The following is a 24,048-nucleotide window of genomic DNA, read 5'->3' as shown; positions in this document are numbered from 1 at the left end:
TATGTCGACGTTACAATGCTGTAATCACCTGCGCATCGTACAATCACGCGACTGCCGTCGGTGCTGAACGAGGTCGAGATGTAATCGCATCTGCCTTCGTACATAGTTGCGTACTTGCAAGTGATACATTCCGGCTCGGACGGAGTGACGGAGTTTCTGTAGATGTGTCTGTGCTGCGGTGATGCTTTCGTAGCGGAGAAGTATCTGAAAAATAAATTAAACGCTGCTGTCAATCGTCTTAGTTTATTACACCTTTACCTCCCAATTTCCAAATGCATGAAGTTGAGATCCTTCTCCTTGATGAGAGGCACGAAACATCGAATATTACTCTAATTTACCTTAGGGAACATGCGTTTCACGGATAGTGTGTGTATTTACCAGTTTTCTTGTTAATATACAGATGATAATAATGGGTCAAGGGGGCAGTTTAATTGATTGACGTCACCAAGTCGTTGGGACGACTCAATAATTTTATTAAATGAATTGCAATTGTGGCAGAATTTGACATCGAAAAATATATAATAAAAATTAGTGCGATAAAAGTCACTGGAATGACAACGCAACCGAATGGGGACATTCATGATACAAAATTTAGTTTTGTTATGATCAAGTCACTACCTTCGAGTCACGAGTCATTTCGAGTCATTGCACATTTTGACTCGAGTCAAGTCAAGTCAATCGATTTTCGATGGTGACTCGAGTCAAGTCAAGTCACTCGATTTTTCGAGGTGACTCGAGTCAAGTCGAGTCAAGTCAAGTCACGAGTCAAGTCACAATTCAAGTCACGAGTCAAGTCACAATTCAAGTCAAGTTACCTTTTCGAAGTATGAGGCATGATTACGTCATTGCATTTTGTTAGCTTTCTGACATACAGATTGAGTGGTCATTGATTTTGAACCGATTAACGAATATAGAGTTAGATATACACGCAAGAAGGCGTAGTGTCGGTCACATATACATATAACTGCTTAGCCTCAGTTTATAGTAACCAGCCAAAATAGAGAATTGAGAAACGAATTGATAAGATGCAATACATTACCCATTTAGGAAATGATATGATACAATTCCAGCCTGCGCCAATGGCTCAGGACTATATAAACTACATTCGAATTCAATTTCAATAGAACAAGAGGTTTGGTTGAGGCATGGACAGAGAACAGAAAGAGACATGTTGCTATTGAATTACTCTACTATACTAGTTTACGACAACGTAAGCTACAAGCTTCGATCACTTCGTTTGTGGTCAATTTAATTGTGAGAGAATAATGGAGGCTCAGTTGAACGCACGATTATTGAATGATTGGTCGCTCTAGCGGGTTACACCAGCGTTTTGCGAACAATCCGAACATATGCAAGATACAGTGATTTTTATCGAAACCGATTACTTGATGACTTGAAATTGACTCGTAAATTTTACTCCGAGTCACGAGTCAATCCACATTTCTGACGAGTCAAGTCAAGTAATTTTATCACAGTGACTCGAGTCAAGTCAAGTCATACGAAAAAGGTGACTCGAGTCATCCCAACACTAGTTTTAATCCGAAGAAGAGCAATCGACAACAGGCAGCATCAAGGAGGGTGGATGCACATTAGCATCGTTCTTACCCGAATATAACAGACGGACAGATTCTTTATTCGTACGATGAGAGTTCACACAGATATGTAAAAAAGACAAACACAGCGATACGACCACATCAATATGTGTAGTCTTCAAGTCAGCTGTAGTCAAGGCGTAACGTTAGTACATTTATATTTACATTTATATAAGTCCTATTTCATCTCAAAGAAACGATAAATCTGTCGACTTACATTTTCTTGGTATCCTGATCGTACACCTCAACGGAAGGATACGACGCGCTTTCCGACGTCACCGTGAACTCGCCTTCTGTGATTGGTATTCTACCATTCTGCAATAAAGAAGATTGTTGATTAGCCACTTATACCTAAATAGGTTTTGAAGTCGGCCTCAACTTTTAGATTTTGGATATCGCGACGTGGACTGCACGATGAAGGCTGGTTTGCGTCTATTTTATTAGTGAAATCTAAGTAATGAACGGGATTAGGTGTATCGGTGTATCTGCAACTGTATGCTACTGTATTTTGTAAATTTCATGATGCTATTATACCCTATGGGGAAATGGTCAAAATAGTCAGATCAGCAGATCATGTCAAAACTGCTCAAAGTGGAAGTAGAAATGAAAGATTTTGAAGGTAGTCCTGCAAGTAGTTTCAAAGAGTAGATTTGGTCACGGGCAGGAATGTATTAGCTGTTAATCAGAGGCGACTGCTTTCGACGATGTAAGACTATCGAAAAATGACTGATAACAATGAAACTACATAGAATCTTCGAAAATTTACTATAGCAAGGGGCTATATTTTGTAAGTCAATTTTACTCGTAAGAGTGTTGCAAGCGCATTCCAAAACTACATTCTAATTTTCAAAATCTAAACTGTAAAAATTAAATAGTTTAGCCTGAAAATTTTCCAGTAGAAGTGATTTAGTCTAAGTCATAACTATTTGAGTACTTAATGCAAACTGGTGAAACCTTCTAGAGTACTGGAGTCATTCGTTACTGACCATCTATTATATTATCTATTTCAATTTCCGTTTCTATTTATGGCTGCAGTACGCACCTTGCTGACCAAATGCAAGTGCTGCCAGTTATCTTTCGGAAGCACGGTGTAGTATTCAGCCTCGTCGACCACAGTGATATTGGCGAACACCGGTATCCAATGAGGCCGGCGTTGGTAAACCCAACCAGTTGAACTCGAATGATAGAATTGATCATCCTGTGTAAAGATGTTCAGACTGAATTGCAAAAAAAAAAAACAGCAGCACCTTCGGCGAGATCGCGTGATGGTAAGAAACGTGGTTGTAATTACTCGAGTCATATTCCAAATTTGTCACGAGTCGATTTGTGATCGACCAGGCTGTTAGACAAGTCATGGCGCATGAATCGAGTCTATATGACTGCGAAGACAGTCATTTCATTGAAACTCCTTAGACAAGACAAGCTAACACCATGAATGATAATTCGGCTATCTGTGCTGGTGTTTGGAATATAGGGCCAACAACTGATAGGAGCAAAGAAAATTAATGTAATAGGGGTGGTGTTATATCTCACTCGAACAGAGTTTTGAAAGTTGTTCCAGCATGACTTCAAATTAAAACTGAAAAGTGAACGCAATGACTTGCAATTGGACTCGAGTCTCAACACTATAACTTTGACTCGTCCCTCTGCTAGCCAACATGGCGTTGGACTTGTCTCGTTAGTGAATCCGAAATGAATCGACTTGGCTCGAGTCAAAACTACAAATTTGAGATTGACTTGTGATTCGGAACCGTTAGATTTGGTTACAACCCTGGTGTGAGGCACAGGTATAACGCCAATGGATTTCGAATTTGAGTTCGACTGAAGTGGCCTCTGGAATCTCTCACCAAATGTTGACGGTTTATCTAGGTTCCGTCAAGTCACCACACCGGCCTAAGGGGTGTCTCTAAAAGCTTAGAAATTGGCCATTCTACAACCCGTCAGCGATGGATTCATCATAACGATTATGGGACCTCAGTAACTGACCATTATAGTCGAAAATCCGCATGCATAGATCACACAACAACGACAACAACAACGGAATCCCAAATTGATGCGATATCATGATAACTTACAGTTATGGAAGTAGTATCTTGCGTGCCGCTGTTTACTGTCACCAAGTGCATGACGCTTTCGTTTTGGACTCGATTGCTCCACGTGAGCGCGAACGTATCGTCTTTCGCCCACGTCACGCGGTTGAAAAGATAGTCCCTGGTCAGATGAATTTCAAAACGATACCAATTAACTTGAAGAATTCGTAAGCCGCTATGCTATGGCAAACACATGGTTGCAATCGCGGCTTGGTATTTGTCGAGTACATAAAATGAGCCCTTATATATTCGGGTTTCATATTCTGGGTTCGGAAAAGGACAATTTCACAAATTACAAAAGTTAAATTTCCGGACTAGAGAATATTTTACGAAAGTCATTTTGTGTTAACTTAAAAAAGTATTTTTTTTCGACTTGACTCCCGAATGACCCACTTTATACTAACACTACGCTGACGTGTCGACTTAAAAAAGGTAAGATTTCCCGTCCGACTCTCCAAAGACCCGCTCGAGCATTTGCATTGCAGAATTCTCGTAATTTATGCCGTATTTAGGTGTGTCTGTCTATTAGCCTGGCTCTCGGAGCTCTGAGTGATGACCAATTACCAAAAATAAGGCAATTTAAGCGTCGTCGTCGGACATTTTCGATTTCTTGAAAAAAGAGGACAAATCGTCCTCCTTAAGGTGGACAATGGACATATATGATACCTGTATTATTGACGCAATGCATTCATTCACGGTAAAGATATCCTTATATGACTTATACCTTTAATGGCACAAAATATATATTGTCCTGCGATTTTCCTCCGATCTTTAATTGCGTGTGACGCCATGCATTGCACGAACCTCCAGTCCATATATTGCGCTATAGTGGATATGGAAAGTATCGCCATGGTGATATGGACGGCACCAACAATGATTTAGATATCGATTGATTGATATAGCGAAAATCCAATATTTAGCAGCTCTGCATAAAATCGAGTACGAGTGATCCGGTCCTGAATCGAGTATTAGGCGTCGATTCGAACATTCGAGTATAACTAATTATGATGTCATAGGTGTATGAAAGACGTGGAATGTTAACATATGGACCTTTTATTAGGTAACAATGAATATTTCGGCAGCTGTACATCACATTAAATTATTTCGGTATATTTTGACATGACTATTCCACTACTACATGAACCGAATGCTGCACTGCGACAAATCGAAGGCTTCCAAATTTGAAAATGCTATCGAAACTAAAATTTTGCGAATAAATTAACTCTCATTAAGAAGGTCCGTATAATTTAAGTACTCGCAAAAACATGCCTCACTGCTTGAGTCGAATCGTTAAAAGTAATGTTCGATTCAGATTCGGGTTCGCGAATCATTGCGTCCATCTCTAATCTTGAGTGTGTGATTTGAATTTTCATACATAATACAAGGAAAAGATATGGCGGCTGGCTTTAACGAAACACCGGTTCATCAATGCATCAAAACTTCATTATAGCGCGACGCGACCAGTGCTCAAAGAGCAGTTTGTGATTTCGGGACAAGTGTTGTTAGTACTTACACAGATGAAAAGACTGCGGGTGGGTCCACATCATACGTGGCGTTGTTAGTGACGTCGTAAACGAAAACCGCACTGGTTGGTTGGGTTGTTGAAGACTGAAAAAAAAAAATTTGTTCTCACAATGTGAAGAATATATCCGTACCTTATTCGGTATTTTGCCAATTGGCGAACCCTCGGACTACAACGACATATATTTTTACTTTTCGGAGAACTCAAGCAGCTTCAACTGAGTGTACTCAATCATAAATGTTTTCAAACAACTTTCACTTCTGCCTATCAGTTTGTAAAGCAAGACTACTTCATTTTTTCAATTTGAATTTTGGAAAGTAGAAAAGGTATTAGGCATGACAGCAAATATGCAAAATAGCCCTTGTAACGCAGTACCTGAATATATATTTGAAAATGATACCTATTTGTAGCGTTATTATGACTTTTGTGTTGCTCGCCAATGTGAAAGTTTGGATTTTCAAAGTATAACTCCTCCCGACTACTTGCTTAAATCATGCGACCCCTCGACCAAATCTACTTTTGAAACTACATACTTTATTGCGCTTCATTCTCACATTTACCACTTCCATTTGAAGCAGTTTTGGCGTGTTTTGAAACCAGATACTCTATTTGTAATTGAGTAGGAATCAGCGGCTGTATTTTTACTTCTACTTGAGTATAAACACTGACTACTTTTACCATCACCGGGTATCGGATTTCTGCATGTTCCCTATAACAGTATCAAACGTCAACCACTTTATGTGAAGAAAAAAATATATAGGATCATATGTTACTACCTTCGGATAGGAGACGACTTGCATGTCGGGATATATTCCTCCGTCGTATCGTTCGAAGTTGATCCGTTGACATAGCGAGTCGTCGAACTTTGCAAAAGCGAGATATGATCCGTCAGGAGAGAAGTACATGACGTTGTTGCTTGAGATCATCTCCTCTGAGAGTAAAACGAGATATTCATCGGAACAGAATGTTCAGGACTTCCAACGGATTTTCGAACCAAATAATATATTCCACAACACCCACTAGCTTACTGGGGTTTATGACTCTATAGGGATTGGGTAATGTGACTCGAATCCTCCCATTGGAATTGAAAGCAATGCTTCCCTTATGCAAGAGCATTATACCTGATTGACACGTATTCTACGCTGCGAATATGACAAATATACCTTTCTTTCACTCATCTTTATTCAGTTATCCAACAACAACAATTAAATGCTGATTTTCTCCGCGCTATCTTCAGTTATATTTCACTGACGCGGGGTCAATAATAAATCATCTCCTGATGAGGGGAACTGTTTGGTAAGGGGATAGTTCATATATTTGTTATTGATCTCAAATTCTGGTCCGGAAGAAAGCCATAAAGTTGTTTGAGTTATAATAATTACTTTCATTATAATATCTTGTCTTGTTGTAAATCGAACCATGGTAAACAATGGGATGATAGCGTTTACGAGCTTTTGTTGCTGACATGCTTGGCGAAGTCAAGAGCGCCTAGTCATTCGTCAGCAGTAATACACAGCAAATATTTGATGTGTCTCTCTTATCGATAATGTGACGACATGATCAAACATGCTCGTAGAGTTATTACTAACAGCACGTGCATGCCTACCATATTTTCAAAATTCAAAAATAGAATATTTTTTGCCGAAAAACGAAACAAATTAATACGTTTGAGTTTGATGATGTTTTACAATTCCTCGACAGTTGCTGGCAAATACTGCAAACACAGATGGAATTAAAAGTTACAAAAATAAACGCAAAACAAGAAATCAAATTTATTTTACCGATTCAGCCCATGAATACTTTGCGGTTCCCTTAACTTTTGCCGATGAGCAATGATCATTTATACCGAGATCGCGACTAAATATCATTGAAATTATACACCGTCAATATTCTTGAAACGTATACAACTTACCGTTGCTACCGAAATCTTTTTGAAATAAGTATATCTCGCCTAAAGGTCTTGTTGAAACTATGGGCAAGTAACCAGAAATCCAAAAAAAGAGGACATTCAGGAGTCTTCGTAAAATAATTCTATTTTTATTTTTGAGAAATCAGGACATATGGTAAGGGTAAGGACAACTAAGGGAAGCCCTCACCTTCGTAGACCCAGTCAGGTATTCCGTTGTAGATGTAATTGGACCGACCATCGAATGTCACTCTAACAGAATCTTCGTTAACGGCCGGGCGGTAATAGATATCAAATCCGTGGACGTAAGCCTGTAAAGGGGCGAATGATGCCGTTAAAAGTGATTCACTACAAGGCAGGGGTGGAACCATTTTGGTATTACTATGCGGGACTTATTGCAAGATCTGGATACAATGATTCAAGCACTCGAATTTCAATCTAGTATTGATAAAGTTGATTCTAGGCCAGTGGTGAAAGCTGATTTTTCGAGCACTGAAATTATATGCTTCCTGCCACTAATATATAAGTTATCAACGACATTTTCAATTTAAACAGTTTTGTCTTTCGCGAGAGCCTTGAAACATTTATTGGTGGTGTCACCGCATACGAAACTAGAAGTAGGCCTACATAGCTCGTTTGTGAAAATACATATCTGTGAGCCTTGATCAACCCACTGCATTGTCACAAAGTGCAATGAAATAGGGAAAGGCAAAAAATTACGCATTGAACTGTAATGTATTAATATTAAATATAATAAAATCAGATACAACACTGTTCACGGGAACGCAAATGACGCAGTTGGTTTTGCGCCTCTGTCACGACACCAATGGTGGTGGTTCGAATCCCGGTTCGGACCTACTCCTATGTGTCGGAGGTTAATCTGGGCTCCTCATCGCTGACCTCACTGAGAATGCAGTGTCGTAAGAAAAGCCCGGTCAAGCAAGTAAAGTCGAGCTTACGAAAATCGGCCTCTGACGAGGACACGTGCGACAGAGAGTGAAAGATGAGTGTGTGACTGAAAGTCGTCTGCAGAAATTGTACAACAAACAAAACAAAACACAAGAAAAGGACAGTATTCATGATCGGGCGCAAATGATCTTATTGGCGATAAGTGCCATATATTGTTCAAATGAACAAACAAACAAACAACAGTGTTGCTTATGGCCGTATTATGATTCGTGCTTCACGACATGATATATTGTGAGGTCGGTTTTGTGATTTAGAGTTAGAATTATATTCTTTGTGGTAGCATAAGAGGTATATATTTCCACTTTCCAGATCTTTCATGCTGTTATGACGCGATAACAAGTAATTCGACTCGAATCGAAGCTTACTGCTCGGATCAGAATCGAATCACTTATTAACACTAGAGTTAATACACAACTTAACATGTCATTGGACTCGTATTGGACTCCCGGCTAATTCAACACTAGCGGATAAACAAAATTCGATGAGGTCTGGGGTATAAGACCATAGTTGTCCGGCACCATCAACCAGACATACAGCAACCTACCAGGGCATTGCCAGAAGGAGCCCAGACGAAGTACTGCGTGTCATCCGGAGTGACCAGAGTTGCGTCTATAGTCCTGAAAATATATTAGTGATCAGTAATATGTGTCTATAGCGAATGAACTCTTGCCATGCAATACAGTGAATTTCCTTACTACATCAGACTGAATTTCTACCATGAAAGCAGGTATCATTTCTAATTAGCAGCAATTAGACCAGAGATGGGCAATTATTCTTCTCCTCGGGTCAAATAAAAAGTAGAAAATACGTTGGCGGGCAGAGATAATTTTTTTAGCTATATTCTTCAGCGTATTTTAATTTTATTTCTAAATGACATTGTTAATAAATGCTGCTCAGTGAATGTGTTGATGTTGGGTAATGAGAAACTGGCGGTTAATTGAAACTTTTGCCACCAAGATTCGAAACAATATTAAACATATACATTTTAAAGTCTCTTTAAACCCGTATCGCCGTTCTACAATTAAGACATTAACACAGTGGTTCCCAACCTTTTTCATCTCGTGCCTCCCTTGGCCGAAATTTAAGCCAAAATTCCCCCCTTAGGATAAATCTGCCGGATGATTAAAAAAGGTCATTTGTACCGCGCAAACACCTGTTGACTGAGAGAATAAGACGGGCGGTACCGAGTGTTTGTTTCTAGCAGTGCTGTAATAACACTTTGTAGACCTCCAAAAACAATGGTCTTGGTCCCAATCAAACAAATTCTGGAAGGCTTGACTCAACAGACCCCCATACTTCCATTTGTGTTTTCGGCTTACCATGCACCAATAGCTAATATAACTGCTGTGGAAAATCACTATGCATACATTTACTGGTCTCGCGACTTTTTTCTCAAGTTTGCGTATGCATTTGGCCAATAATATTGGTGCTTTCATATATAGGAGGGTTGACCAGACTAGAGTCTGACTCGAGTCACCATTTTCTGATGACTCGACTTGACTCGAGTCATTTTCTCAAAATACGGAAGCGACTCGACTCGAGACAATCTGGGTATTGACTCGACTTGGACTCGAGTCATTGTGCATGACTCGAACCGAGTCATATGATTCGAGACTAAAAGACGGCCAAGATCGACATTTCATTGTAATTTCGAAGAACAGTAAAGTGACCACCAAACAGTGTTGACTGGAGTGTGACTTGGGCTAGGACTCGAGTCATAATACCATCACTCGGACTCGACCCTCTGCTCGGTGACTTGGACTCGGATTTGACTGAATGGTGAATTGAAAATGACTCGACTTGACTCGAGTCAAAACTATGAAAGCCTCGTGATTTGGTTACAGCCTTGATATATAACATACAAGTAATCAGATTCCCTGCTGGAGCTCATTGAAAATTAGGACACCCATCACGTTTCGGCAACATTGCACCAAGTTTACCATGTCTTTTTTCGATCGAGTAACTGTTCACTGAAAATAAAGCAAGGCTGAGCGATCTCTTTGACTTGAATAGATGGCGTTGGAATATTTTGTCACTGTCTGAAAATGTTGACTCGAAAATATAAGTTAAATACTTACACTAGAGGCCTTGTTACGATAGATTCAGCACGACATTTGCTCGCTTAGGATATATTTGATTAAGAGGCCGTCGCTGGCCTACAAAATTGTCTTGCGAACTGCAGCACATCTGAACTAGTTTAAAAAAAGAGGGGGAATTCGTATGTGAAAAGAGATTTCAAATAGCATTTGAACATAATTTCAGCAAACAAAAAGCAGCCATAAAAAGCATACGTTTGGATATATCTGATTGACTACATGACAGTTCGGACATGAACAATTCGGGAAATATGTTACAATTCTAAAGTGGAATTCCTCCCTAAAAACTGCAAAATTCCCCCCAAGGGGGGAATTCCTCCCCGGTTGGGAACCACTGCATTAACACAATGGTTCTCAAACGTTTTTAGGCACGCCCCAATTTATAATAGGGAAAAATCCCCCCCTCCGTTCGAGAACCACCGCAATGAAATGTATTCGGAGTGGCAGGCCTACAAAGATTATTGTCTTGGCCGCTGCCTTTCGAGCAGTGCGCAGCTTAAATAGCCACGATGCAGTGTTGGGATCAAGTCACTACCTTCGAGTCACGAGTCATCTCGAGTCATTACAGATTTTGACTCGAGTCAAGTCAAGTCAATCGATTTTCAAAGGTGACTCGAGTCAAGTCAAGTCACTCGTTTTTTGGAGGTGACTCGAGTCAAGTCGAGTCAAGTCAAGTCAAGTCACGAGTCAAGTCACAATTCAAGTCAAATTGAATTTTCGATGTATGAGTGATGATTCAAAGTCATTACACTTTGCTAGCTGTGTGAAAGACAGATTAATTGATCAATGATGATCATTTATCTTGAATCAAATAGCGAATATCTAGTTAAATATACATGCGAAAAGACGTTGTATCACTCACGCACACGTAGAACTGTTAATAAAATACGTGAGTAACTGTACAGTCACATGCTACAGTCAGTTATTATCAGCCAAAATATGGGACCTAATCTACATGTACATATCCGTGAGTATATAAACGCACAAACTATATTTGTTTGATTTAAATCATACATAAATGTTGGCAAAGGTGAGCACTGTGCAGTGCGCAACGTAAGCATTGATCCATCTAAGAAACAGAGACACATTGCTATTTAGAGTAATCTTCTACTATTACTATAGAGATTGTAGGTACAATCTCTGTACTACTACTACTACTACACCACAAGCTGTGATTGTTTAGTTTGCAGTCTATTTATTTGTGATCTAACAATCGACGATCAGTGTATCGTACGATCAGTGAATGACTGGTTGCTCTCACAGGTGACACCGGCGTATCTCGAACAATCCGAACATACACAAGATAGGGTGATTTAATCGACACCGTTTACTTGATGACTTGAATTTGACTCGTAAATTTTGCTCCGAGTCACGAGTCAATGCGCATTTTTGAAGCTTCGAGTCAAGTCAAGTCAAGTTATTTTTCCAAAGTGACTCGAGTCAAGTCAAGTCATACGAAAAAGTTGACTTGAGTCTGACTCGAGTCAAGTCATGACTCGAGTCATCCCAACACTGCCACGATGTCGAGCGAAGCTTGCAGTTTTTCTGAAAGTCGCCTTAGCTTGACCAACTGTCTGTCTTCGTGTTTTGTCATAAGACCTACTTTAATTACAATCCTAATTCACGGCGACATACTTGGCACAAACTGAAAGGTTTACCTCTGACTCTAGTATACAAATATTTATTGCTCTAAGCCTTCTTTGAATTTCAGCTTTTTCGGCTTCCTTTTTAGACATGGCCGTTCATCCTATGGGTGATAGATTTGATGAGTTATTAGTATTCGAGAGCACAGATTTACTTGTTTTACGAATTATAGATTTGGACAGTATCACATAACAATTTGAAACACAGACCGTATAATATAATGTATAATGCGTCATGTGACAATGGCAACAAAGAAGGCTTGAAGTATATGGAATGAGTGACTTCTTGCGCTACCCGTAAGTTGCTACACTGACTTTATTTTGAATCTGGATTAGGCATGCGAGGTACGTTTTATGTTTTGAATTCCAAGAATCCTTTCACGGGCCGCACAGAATAGCTCGGCGGGCTGCGTTTGGCCCGCTGGCCGCACATTGTCCAGGTTTCAATTAGTCCATTTCTGCATTTCTTCAGCAACATCTGCGACGTCACATCGCCAGAGGTGGTCACTTTTTGAATACTTCGACTTATAGCTTGAATAGTTGATCTGTGTTTTGACTCGACTTGTACTCGAGTCATTAAACATGACTCGAACAAGTTATATGACTCGAGATTCGGACGGCTAAGCCAGGCATTTCATTCTTAATTCCAAGAATAGTAAGTTACCATATTATTCGTATTTCGCTGATCAGAACTGATACTTGAAAAATAGGGCCGAATACTATTGAGTGTGAGGAAAATTAGTAGGCTATATTATGAGTTTGAAGCATTCGATATCACCCAAGCAGAGTTGTAAAAAAGGGCGTCAAACATAGCCTGAACGCGAAACTTGTAGTAGTATTCGATCGTCAGCACTATGACTAGGACTCGACCCTCTGTTCGCCGACTTAGAATTTGACTTCGTGTTGGTTTGCAAATGACTCGACTTGACTTTAGTCAAAACCCTAACAGTGGAATTGACTGATGGCTCGGAACCTAGTTACTCGTTACAACCCTGCACATTCCCGTTACCACAACTTCACCCTTTCTTTAAAATGCAAATCTGACACAGGTACGCATGTGTCGGCCGTGAACTCGAGCCATATATTCGTACCACCCCTATTCTATACCGTGTTCAAATACTCATCGTAGAGTCACGAGGCCTAAAGCAATGTATTTACTTACTGCGTGGTAACATCGTAGATCAGGTATGTTCCATTGTACGAATGCCTCCATCCCTAAAAATAACAATTAGGAGATTAAAATATCTGGGCTCTACAAGAGGTTGAAGTTCACGACGCGAATTGTCATTAGTATTTTCAATTACTGACGCATTCGTTTACACATAATTAAATAAAACTGTAGCATCATTACTGGTATGTTCTCGTCGTATGGCAGTTCGTTCGACCTTACGATATGGCTGCGTTGGCCAAGTGGTTAAAGCGTTAGACCTAAGTTAGTTGCGGCTAGGAAGGAAATGACGTACTAATTGGCAAGGGGGTTTCAAGCCCACACCCAGTGCTTTGGAAATGATGAAGGCTATGAACTTTTCTGCTCATCACCGCACAGAATGAAGCTCAGTGATACGGCGGTTCAATATTTCCAAGGCTGATGGGCTGGACTTGTGGTGAGGGCGCTAGAATAATCGATAAATGAATGTCCGCGCGGGTACGAACGCGAAACCCAGTATTTGGTATATACTCGCGGCTGTCGATTTTGCCATACAACACTTATTACTGGCTCAAGAAGGAACGTATTGGTATGTCAGACCAGTAATCAGAGCATTGGATTGGCCGAGTGTCGCTGGACTTAGTTCAAACGAGGGATTGCCCGCGTGGGTTCGAACCCCATTAATAGTATTTTATCAAAATTGAAGGCTATTAACGTATGTTCGGAGCTAATGCATCCATTTTAACTATAAAGTAAATATCAGTTAATTTGCGTGCTTATATAGTCCATTTCTCTTGATATACATATTAATATTGTTTCATACCCCTTACAATGACTCGGTGTCCCGAAAAGATATTACGAAATATCGGAGAAATACTTACCTTTTTGTATTGGGTTAGCAACGCGATGTACTTCAAATCGGCTGATACTCTGTATGTAATTGCACCACTCGATTCCTGTGAAGTCCAGAGAATTTCAGTAAGGGAGCACTGCTAACTTTGGGAGTAGTCGAGTTGACTGTCCAACCTTGCAGTACTTCTACACAAGTGGTTGCGAATTCAGGACTACTTCCAATTATACCTGCTTGTGTAACTTTCTATTTTGAAAAGTAGATAGTAAATGTGGGGTATATCAGTATCATTTATGCGAGTCTTGCGAACCTATTGAAATAGTCTCTGCCCACAGTAACTAAACATATGCTCAAGAATTGCACTTATCGGAGAAATATCTCACGTAGATATATTGGCTAGTGTCTTAATTTATTCATGTTGCTTCAATCTCGGGACAGACCGTCAGGTCGGGTTTGGTGACACTGACAATTGAAAAGAGTGACCCAGTCATGTTGTTTTCGGTTGTCCCATGGTTTTACGAGAGCGATGCATGGTGGGTATACATCAAATTAGTCCGAATGTTGTATGTTGTTTGCCGTGAAAATGTTTTAGTTTATAAATGCCAAATTTTATGCTGGTCAGTACAAACAAGATCGTGCGAGCAGTTTTTCAGCGCGTCAAAAATATGATGGTCTTTGGTCCGTACTTGGGTTTTCAACACAACTGCTGGGCGGCTTATCCTCATTCGTAGGCATCTCAACGGCATGAATCCATAGTTGGTACATACTGTTATCTCATAATTGAGAAAACGGTTACACTAATTTCTGTAAATTATATATATATTTCTGTGATATTCCTTTCGGAAAGGTGGTGCCTGAAGTAGAATCAAGAGTTTTGTTGAGGCTTATTCACAAGAAGTGCGAAAAGTTTAAAGGTAAATATATCGGCCACAAATCTGTACCTTATGCAAATTACAAAATAATGATAGGCCCGCTGACCTTGACCTCCCATGCCGAGAGGTCAGATACGGCTTGCAATACATTCCATGAAAAGAAGGGACATCTTATTTCAGACAATGCTAAGAGCATTGGATTTGTGCATTGTTGAATATGGGGTAGTCTTACGTAATCTTCTTGTGGCATCAGTACCGCATCTTTGGAGCTGTCATCCAAATTTTTCGTCATGATACTGCCATTTCTGTAGATATATTCATTTCCTGTGAAATAACTTATATTTCAATTAAGACGACTATCAACGCAGCTGCAACACAAATCGGTTGCGCGTTCGAGTCCGACCGAGGTCGACTTCAGAATTCCAACCTAAGTGTTGGAGGCTTATCTAGGGTCCTCCTCGCCACCTCATTCGCGTAAGTGGTGTTTTACAAAAAGCCTAGCAGTGGACCGTGCTACAAGTCGGCAGATACGGAATCAAAAATACAGAAAATCAGCCTGGGTAAATGACCGATGTAGTCGACAAACACCATGACTACCCCAGACAAACAAAATTGTCAACGCGATCATAAGTGGACACTTTTTGTAATCAAGCTCAAAGTATAGGCAGGTAAACCTGTGAGAATTAAATAGGACTATCCAAATTCTAATAGCTCACTCTGAAGCACTGTTGGGATGAATTGAGTCAGCATTTTTACATGACTCGACTCGACTCACGTCACTCTGTAAAATTGACTTGACTTGACTTGACTTGACTTGACTCGTCGTTTCAGAAATATGAATCGACTCGTCACTCGAAGCGAAATTTTCGAGTCAAATTTCACGTCATTACCAGTGGCGGCTCGTGACAATATCGGGTGGTGGGGCAAGGGCTGCGAGCGACTTTTATCAACATGACGTCACAATGGCGTTTTCCAACGTAAAAAAGTAACTTTAATATGATGGTCACATGAATTTCCCGACAACAGTGATTTTAACGTAGGTGCCGCGAGAGGTTTGCCGGTGAGCCGTGACTTGAAGTGTGGTAACAAATGTTTTATTCATTTTTTTTAATCAAAGGATTATTTTACATAATGTACGTGAACTAAGAATCGTCCCTATGCCACGAATCAATTATCAGGTCATCCTTAGTAGCATGCGTTATGATTTCATGGTAGAGTTAGAGATTACGCAAATCGATAGGCCGTCCGAAAGTGTTTCGTACACGATCCTGGTGTGTTTCGACCACTGAGCTGGTGGTTACGAGTTACGACCAGGTGATAGGCAACCAAAGCGGAGGTACCCGGCGTACGATTGGATCAATGGACTGGACAATTTCTAGACCTTTAATTTTCGCTCTAAAGGCAACTACGTAAACTAGCCTACTTACGGAGCAAAGATTCAATACGATTCATGTTCGCACTTGACTTGACCAGACTAATTCCAATGACTAGAACTCGAGAGATTGCGTAAGCCTAACTGCAAAGGTCAACGACTTCGGACACATACGCAATTGTTATCTCATAGATTGGGCCTGTCATATTGAATCCAGAACATCAATTTGAATGGTCTTTGAAGAACTAAGGACAGCAGCCTCGGAACTTCGGTCTCGGAACAACATAGTACATTTTGGCCTTGAAACTGGAGATTGTGACGCAACACATACGGCTTACTGTCTATAAGTCTGCTGCGAAATCGCCGTTGGAAAATATATTAATCAATAAATACATGAATGAAAGCCGTAAACTTAGCATACTGTTACATGAAATCATCGAGAAGTAGCATTCGCAATCTCATAACCCATTCCGGCATGGTACACTGTCAAAATCAATACAAACAGACGAACACCGAACTTTGAGTAAAATAGATCGAGGAATAGGCTGATCGAATGATCAGCTGTTAGCCGACATCGAAAATGAAATAGCTATCGCATTTGACAGGGGATTGTAAGCAAATGGTTTGAAGGCCACAATTTCACAGTGAAATGCACATTGGCGAACATAAAATTATGTGAATATTTGAATGCAAACCGAGAATCTTAGTTAGCTGTTTCATGCGATCATCGAGATATACCATTGGAAATATCATCACCGATCTCGTTATGGAACGCAGCCTAGATTAGCACAGACAGACACCGGCATTTGCGTGAGATCCGCAATGATGTAGGTAGGCTAAGTATCAGATCAGCGCGCATCTCTACCATACTCGACCTCGAAAACGAAATAACTGCCTCAATCATTGAGCGTCAACTTTAAGACTTGGCACCGCGTTCGATACTAAAATCAAGACATACCGTGCAAAAGCTCATGACAGATCTAGGTATGGAACATCGTTAAAATCGATAGAGACCAATAACGGCTTTTGCGTAAATCTGTAAGCGATAAATGAAGAGTCAGCTCTCACTCGACTTTGGAAACGAAATTACCACCCACATAGTTCAGTGACAAACTTAAAACTTGTTACAGCGGTCGATACTAACATTAGGACTTACTGTGCCAAATGTCATGACCGATCTCGGTATGGAACATCGTCAAAATCAATGGAGACCAATACCGGCTTTTGAGTAAAATCTGTTTGCTGTACAATGTGCATGATAGATCAGCACACACTGAACTTCGGAAACGAAATTACTACCCTTATCTTTAAGTAGCAAGCCTGAAATTTGGAGCAGTGCTAAATACTACCTTCACGACATATCATACCAAGTTTCAAGAATTATCATGGTGCGAAACACCGTCAAAATCGACATATACCAGCAAAGGTCGACTCAACGCATATCACGGTAACCGAGTTCAGATATAGATACGATTGTTACATCACACCTTAGGGGCGACAGGCATAGTTGCCCCACTTGCTCGGCCATTTTACGAATAGGAGAGAGTAAATCACCGTTTCTTTATTGTGCGCGGCTTTGAGAGAATAGATAGTGAAAGCTTGTTATGAGCGCTACCGGGGCAAGCCCCGGCTAGGCATTCACAAAGCGAAAACACAGAAGAGAATTCGATTTTCGCAGAGACTTCGCTATGTATGGGCATTTGTTAGCGAAAGCACAAGAATAATGCGGGTTTCGCTGTGATCTCGGTATATACTGATTGCTGTGCGTCTATAAATGGTTAAATTGTTATTGAACAGAATTTTAGGTGGGGCAATGCCCCAGTTGCCCTATAGGACGAGCCGCCACTGGTCATTACCTAATCGGTGTAGACTGGATCGCTGCACCTGTACAATGTAAATGTACATATTGTACAACTCAATCCGTACTTCTATCATCTTGCAAAATGTAATGACTTTTATTATTTCTATCATGCCTCGTATCTCAAATATTTCATTTGAATTGACTTGACTTGACTTCATTCGAGTCACTATATTGTCACTATTGACTCGAGTCAATATTGTGACTCGACTTGACATAAGTCTAAATGTGCAATGACTTGTAACACGAAGCTTATGACTTGTTTCCAATACGCCTGTGAAGTCATATGTAGAATGTACAGATATCACAACAGTAACTGTTTTTGAACCCACATCGAAGTGCATTACCGCATAATTGCCATTCGAAGTCAGATGGAGTCTCCAGAAAAACGCAGCAGGCGCCGTAAGTTTGAGTTTTAGGGAATTAGGAGGATTGGCTTAAAATTCTGTGACCATCAACCAAATGAAATGTAAATGGCAAAGGATAAAATTTGTGAAGCCGTAGCACAGAATACTTCAAAATCCATAAGTCATGTTACCAAATATATAAATACCTTCAGCTATGCATAGGAGTAGACCGTGTTTAGTATCGGTTAATGGGATTACGATACACCTGAGTATGAAACCATAGTGTCCTATATGGTGTCGACACAGGCAAATCTCACGCCTTAGTGAAATTGTATCACGTCACAATTTCCATTTGGCTACAGGCAATTTGACATTCATTTTTGACCGGCTTGCCGAGCATTAAATTTGGTAAAACGGGTATCAATCGAAAGCTGACTCTCCACTGATTACGAAAATATAAATTTTATTCCGCTCGTGTCCCTGGAACTCCCACAATCAGCCTCGAATTTTTCATTGTTATGGAGATTGGCATTGAGACGCGACGATGGTGTCTTGCTCTTTTCTCTTGAGCTACTCTCTCGTTTCGCTAGACAGCATTGTTACGTCCTGAGCTACTCTCTCGTTTCGCCAGACAGCATTGTTGCGTCCCAATGCCAATCTCCATAACAATGAAAAATTCGAGGCTGATTGTGGGAGTTCCAGGGCCACGAGCGGAATAAAATTTATATTTTCGCAATCAGAGGAGAGTCAGCTTTCGATTGATACCCGTTTTCCAAATTTAATGCTCGGCAAGCCGGTCAAAAATGACCGTCAAATTGCTTGTAGCCAAATGGAAATTGTGACGTGATACAATTTCAATGAGGCGTGAGATTTGCCTGTGTCGACACCAGATAGGACACAATGATGAAACTATCTCTGATACCTGATATCCACGTGACGCTGAAGCCTCTGTAGGAGAATTTGGCGTTGAAACTGTCATCGAAGGTGAATGGGTCCTTGTCGGTGGCCAGGACAGTCTGGCTTTGCGATTTTGACTTTCTGTGAAGTTGAGGGAAGAGTCATAATATCACGATATGGATAAATCAACTTCGGAGTCTGAGCATTTCGGATGTATTAAAGTCAAAGCGTAATTGTTAATATTCAGGATGTCATGATAAGAGCGAGAGAGCTTTACTAAGTCTTACACGATAAACATTGTTGAAATTTGTGGGCCAGGGCAATGAGTGTACATTGTACTGTACTGCATATTGTACAATATGAAATGTGCATACACAATTACACATACGCAGCTAAATGATCACGTTTCGCAAATACGTTACGTTGATTATTGCGACTAACTCGACGCAGAGTCATTAGGACGTGTCGATCGAAAAATAAACTAGGACGTCTATGCGTTATATGTAGCAGCGGATGGTCTGAATACGACGGCAAAATGATTTATTCAATACTTACTTTGAACAGATGCGTAACCGATTAGAATTGCGCAAATACACAGCGCTATAATTCCAAGGATCTTCATATTACTCAAGTTGGCCATTCTGATTAGGTGCCAGCTTAAAAACACGAGGAGCAGTAAATTTCGATTATTAATCGAGACGGGAATGCGTGTGCCACAGTGTGAATAGAAATGCGAGTGCGTGAAAATGAGAAGCAGAAAATCGCTGAGGTGATACAAAACACCGAAAACAGGCTATACCGCCTTCATGTGCGAACCGCATATCAAAAATCTTAGCTTTATAAGATCCACGACATAAATATACTAATTTGTGACGTCACAATGAAATGTAGGCTAACGAATGAAGTCTGTTATTGTGTGGCCTCCACCTGGGCTGCAAGGAGTCCAAAATCAGGCTGATATGACGCCTAAGCAGTGCGGAGCAGTACCTTCAAGTGCTGAAGAGAATATAAGAAAGATTCTAGCTAGGTAATCTCGACGTCATTATCTTGGCCAAACTCTGCATTTATTGCTTGCCTTTACAATACAAATGTAAGAGCCTTATGCACCATTGCTAGCCCGGAAATGATCGTGACCTGCGCTGGCGTAATTAATTCTCAAGTTCATTGTTGAACTCAATGATTTAGCATAGATTGATGACCGCGCATCGATTGTTGCCGGTGAAAGATTCATGTGAACTCGATTCGTGAGTTCATTAGTTAATTTCTAACGTTGTAGTGCCACCGTCCACTAAATGTTACAAGTCTTGCGTAAACCATCAGGAGTGAAACAACACGAAAACAATACACATATTGGTAATACGTGACAAAGCGCATCAATTCAATTTATTGCTGCAATTTTCATCATTTCAATACACCACAATACTGAGATACAATGAGAGATAGAAAGGCGTCAAAACGTCTAGGAGTAGTCTTCGAAATCACACAGCTACCTGGCCTAGACGATGTAAACAAGGAAATACGCACATTGAATGAAAAGTAAAAAAAGAAAATATAGAAGGACAGGTGACAAAAAAGTGGCATGAGTTGGAACGATATGTCAGGTCGTGGTCCGGTGGACTAGAGGATTAGCTAGTATTTATTCAGTAGAAATTGTTTGTATTTCGATTTGAATGTGTACATGCTCGATGACTCTCAATAGCCGGTGGGATACTGTTCCACAACTCAGGTCCGGCATATTTGAAACAGCGATGATCAATTTATCAACATTTCATTTGGTTAAACCTCTCTAGCAAAATGGTGAAACGCATGTATGCAATCATGCATTGTCTCTGGTGCTGTGAGCTATAATTTGTATGCTCTTTTAGGAAAGGGATCGACTAGATGACCGGCCGCTTCTATCGCCCCTTCCCTGTCCGCACCGAGTACTTGAATGTTTCAAGTTATACTGGTGAGACGAATCTAACAAATGATCTATCTTTCATGAAAAAGCCGCCATCAAAGGCTGAAAGAACCACGGTTTGGCCACCCCTGGGCTCTACGAAACACTGCTACTGCTGAGTAATGTTAATAACTAATCTCGACACGTGATCCAACGGATTTTCTGTTCGAATACTAGGAAAGGACACGGCTACAGAAAATAGTATGTAACTCGAAATGCGTGAAAAGTTCAGTAACATTGTATCGCTTTCGTTACGATGGATCAGTAGATTATAATGATGTTTAAATTTCGAATGATGATCAGATCTAACCAGTCTATTGGTTGGTTTGAAGCCTGCTGCTTTTTCAAATTCACATTGCTATAGCCAGCCGTGAATGAATGAAATATATTTTTCAATATTCCAACACTGTAGTTAAATTCGAGCAGCATTGAAGACTTTTTTTATGATGAATTTCGGTTAGGGTGTATCTGTAAATGACAGTCGCCGTGGTTTACTTAGAGCAGTGGTTTTCAACCTTTTTGTCTCCGCGGACCCCTTTCGGGCCGTCACGAAACCCCGCGGACCCACACAAAGTTTTAGTTCAAATTTAGCCCAATTATCGTGCAATCGTCATCTGTTTTGTGCAGATGATAACTATAGCGTTAGTGATAAACATCAACGAAATATCTTTTCTTCAAAATAAGATCACAGTATTCATATAGAAATTGAGTTGATTTCTACTATTTCAGAGCGAATTCTGCAACTGTATTTCTTGAAATAATTGGTTGTGTCTTGAAAATCCGCGCTTTTGATTTGACATGAATGAATGCCGAAAATTTCCACAAATATAGATGGTTGCAAATGTAATAATAACGCGGATCGCGTTCAACGACACATTTGGGTATGATCGTAACAAATATGGCACCATAATTGTTTGTCAAACTATTTTCTAACGAACATAAATCGTCACCCTTGTCATTTTTATCTAGCAGCTTATCTTGAAGTTATTATCGAAAAATGGTTACGTAATACAGAGGAAAATGGATTTTTGTAAACCTTTCTAAGTCACCGCGATCAACCTTATTCATTCAACTTTTCTTTCCCACAATCCCCAACAAAAAATCTCTAAACAGCAAAATGTCTGTATCAGTAGGCAATTTAGCAAGTGAAATGAGTCTGCACAGAGAGGATATTTCATCTCAGACGGCCACTCTGTTGGTGTCAGCTCTGGAGTTTTACTAATAATGAAGCGAAAATGCCTCGCGAATTTCCTATTAAAAAAATACAAATTAGGCTATCAAATATTTTGAGGCTTCGCGGACCCCTGCAAATGCCTTTCGGCCCCCAGGGGTCCGCGACCCCCGGTTGAGAACTGCTGACTTGAAGCATCGATGTCACAATGCGAAATCCTGAAACTCTAAAACCCAGCCACTATAATAAGTAAACTTCATTCCATTGCCAGTGCTAAGCATGTTAATAAGGTAAGCGCTGAGATAGGATGGACATGCGGTTTAAAACGTCACTTAGCTATAACATGACTCATTTATCCGTCCTACACGGAAAAAGATGAATTACAAAGAAGTTTCTGTAAATGACGGATTTTGTCCATCAATATAATGCCAAAGCGATTCATGCCTCTAAAACGACTTATGCTAATTGCTCAACGGCTGACTTATGCAGTTTCTGCATAGGTAATCGAGCGTTCAAGTCTTTCGATACCGCTATTTCGGTCGAAGAAGGAGTGGTGTCATCCTTCACAATGTCATAAACTATTCATTTTCTGAAACACAATATATTAGCATATAATTTTATATTACCCCTCAAGTATTTTACGTGCTCCCCGTAAATATTACCTCGGCTATGTAAGCCTCTTCGATGTACCGCAAGGAATAGTACGACAAGCTTCCAAAGGAATATTCACTGACATGTAACGATCAAGCTCCTATTTGAAGGCAAATATTTGACCAACCCGGAAGAGCATGCAGTCCGTGCGTACAACGTCACCACGGAGATACGATGCGGAGAGTGCACAATGCGTTGCATTCCTAATCAAATAGGAATTTCGATAATGGCATTCAATATGTGAGTGTATGGACAAATGGACATTCAGCTGCCAAATCAGAATGATATAAATTCCGACGTGTCACATCTCATTCTAGATGTTGACAATATATGTTTTACAGATCAATTCCTTAATTAGCAGAGAAGTAGCGGGAAATTTCCATTCCTGTATAAATCATTTCTGATATGCGACTTGAATACATATATGCTCGCCATTAATTTTAATCATAAGGTATACAGCAGAGGTGTCAAACATACGGCCGCCAGACGATTTCATCCAGCCGGCGATTCAATTATGAGTAGTTTCAAAAGTGAGGAATTATTCAGTGGTTGTATTTTTTACTAAAAATCTAGGCCTTTGTTAGACATATGCTGAATAATATAAGCAGTTTTTATTGTACTCAGAATAGTTCTAACATATGCTTAGATTTTTGATAAAAAATACTATCGGTAAATAATCCCTTAAGAATGTAAATGTCGAGTATATGTTCATTGTTGATAGGCCACATTATAACTATCCGACAGCGGTCGTTTGGTTTCGCTATAGTCGCTATAAGAAACAAGTCGGTGACTTTGACGCCCAATTCTGAGAAGGCAAAAAAGTGCACACACTGAGTTTACCGTGTTATGGACAAATGGACGGACAACTAGATATTCACAGAAACGTGAACGCCAATGCGAAGCCGTTATATGCAGGATACTTAGAGAATATAACAGGTACACAGAAGTATAAATCAAATATATGGGTCGCACTGCTGTATCACTTCTGACTCAAGAGGTACCGGGCCTCCACAGACACGTGATCACGGCATTCTTCTTCAACTAAATTGCAGTCTACCATAAAATAAGATAACTCGATATTTTACAGATGATTTGAAGTTGAGAAAAGTATTACTGACATTACATA

General features: G+C 40.1%; 1 protein-coding gene across 1 annotated transcript in view; it reads right to left on the bottom strand.

Moving 5' to 3' along the window:
• LOC145449374 (dipeptidyl peptidase 4-like) overlaps positions 1-23,064 on the bottom strand; it is a 34,794-nt gene extending 11,730 nt beyond the window's left edge. The window contains exons 1-14 of the mRNA XM_080327725.1: positions 22,934-23,064; positions 19,717-19,817; positions 19,187-19,302; positions 14,920-15,011; positions 13,847-13,921; positions 12,981-13,033; positions 8,624-8,696; positions 7,301-7,421; positions 5,981-6,135; positions 5,196-5,290; positions 3,668-3,803; positions 2,635-2,790; positions 1,810-1,907; positions 29-204 (exon numbers count right to left, since the gene is read on the bottom strand). Coding sequence (XP_080183851.1) covers positions 29-204; positions 1,810-1,907; positions 2,635-2,790; positions 3,668-3,803; positions 5,196-5,290; positions 5,981-6,135; positions 7,301-7,421; positions 8,624-8,696; positions 12,981-13,033; positions 13,847-13,921; positions 14,920-14,979 — 1,198 coding nt within the window. The 5' untranslated portion in view covers positions 14,980-15,011; positions 19,187-19,302; positions 19,717-19,817; positions 22,934-23,064. The remainder of the gene's footprint in view (positions 1-28; positions 205-1,809; positions 1,908-2,634; positions 2,791-3,667; positions 3,804-5,195; positions 5,291-5,980; positions 6,136-7,300; positions 7,422-8,623; positions 8,697-12,980; positions 13,034-13,846; positions 13,922-14,919; positions 15,012-19,186; positions 19,303-19,716; positions 19,818-22,933) is intronic.
• Positions 23,065-24,048: the final 984 nt, after the last annotated feature.

Source organism: Botryllus schlosseri, chromosome 1, assembly GCF_051294905.1.
Source record: "Botryllus schlosseri isolate E-star chromosome 1, Bs_hap1, whole genome shotgun sequence".
NCBI classification, from domain to species: Eukaryota; Metazoa; Chordata; class Ascidiacea; order Stolidobranchia; family Styelidae; genus Botryllus; species Botryllus schlosseri.
This window is presented reverse-complemented; position numbering and strand designations above follow the sequence as displayed.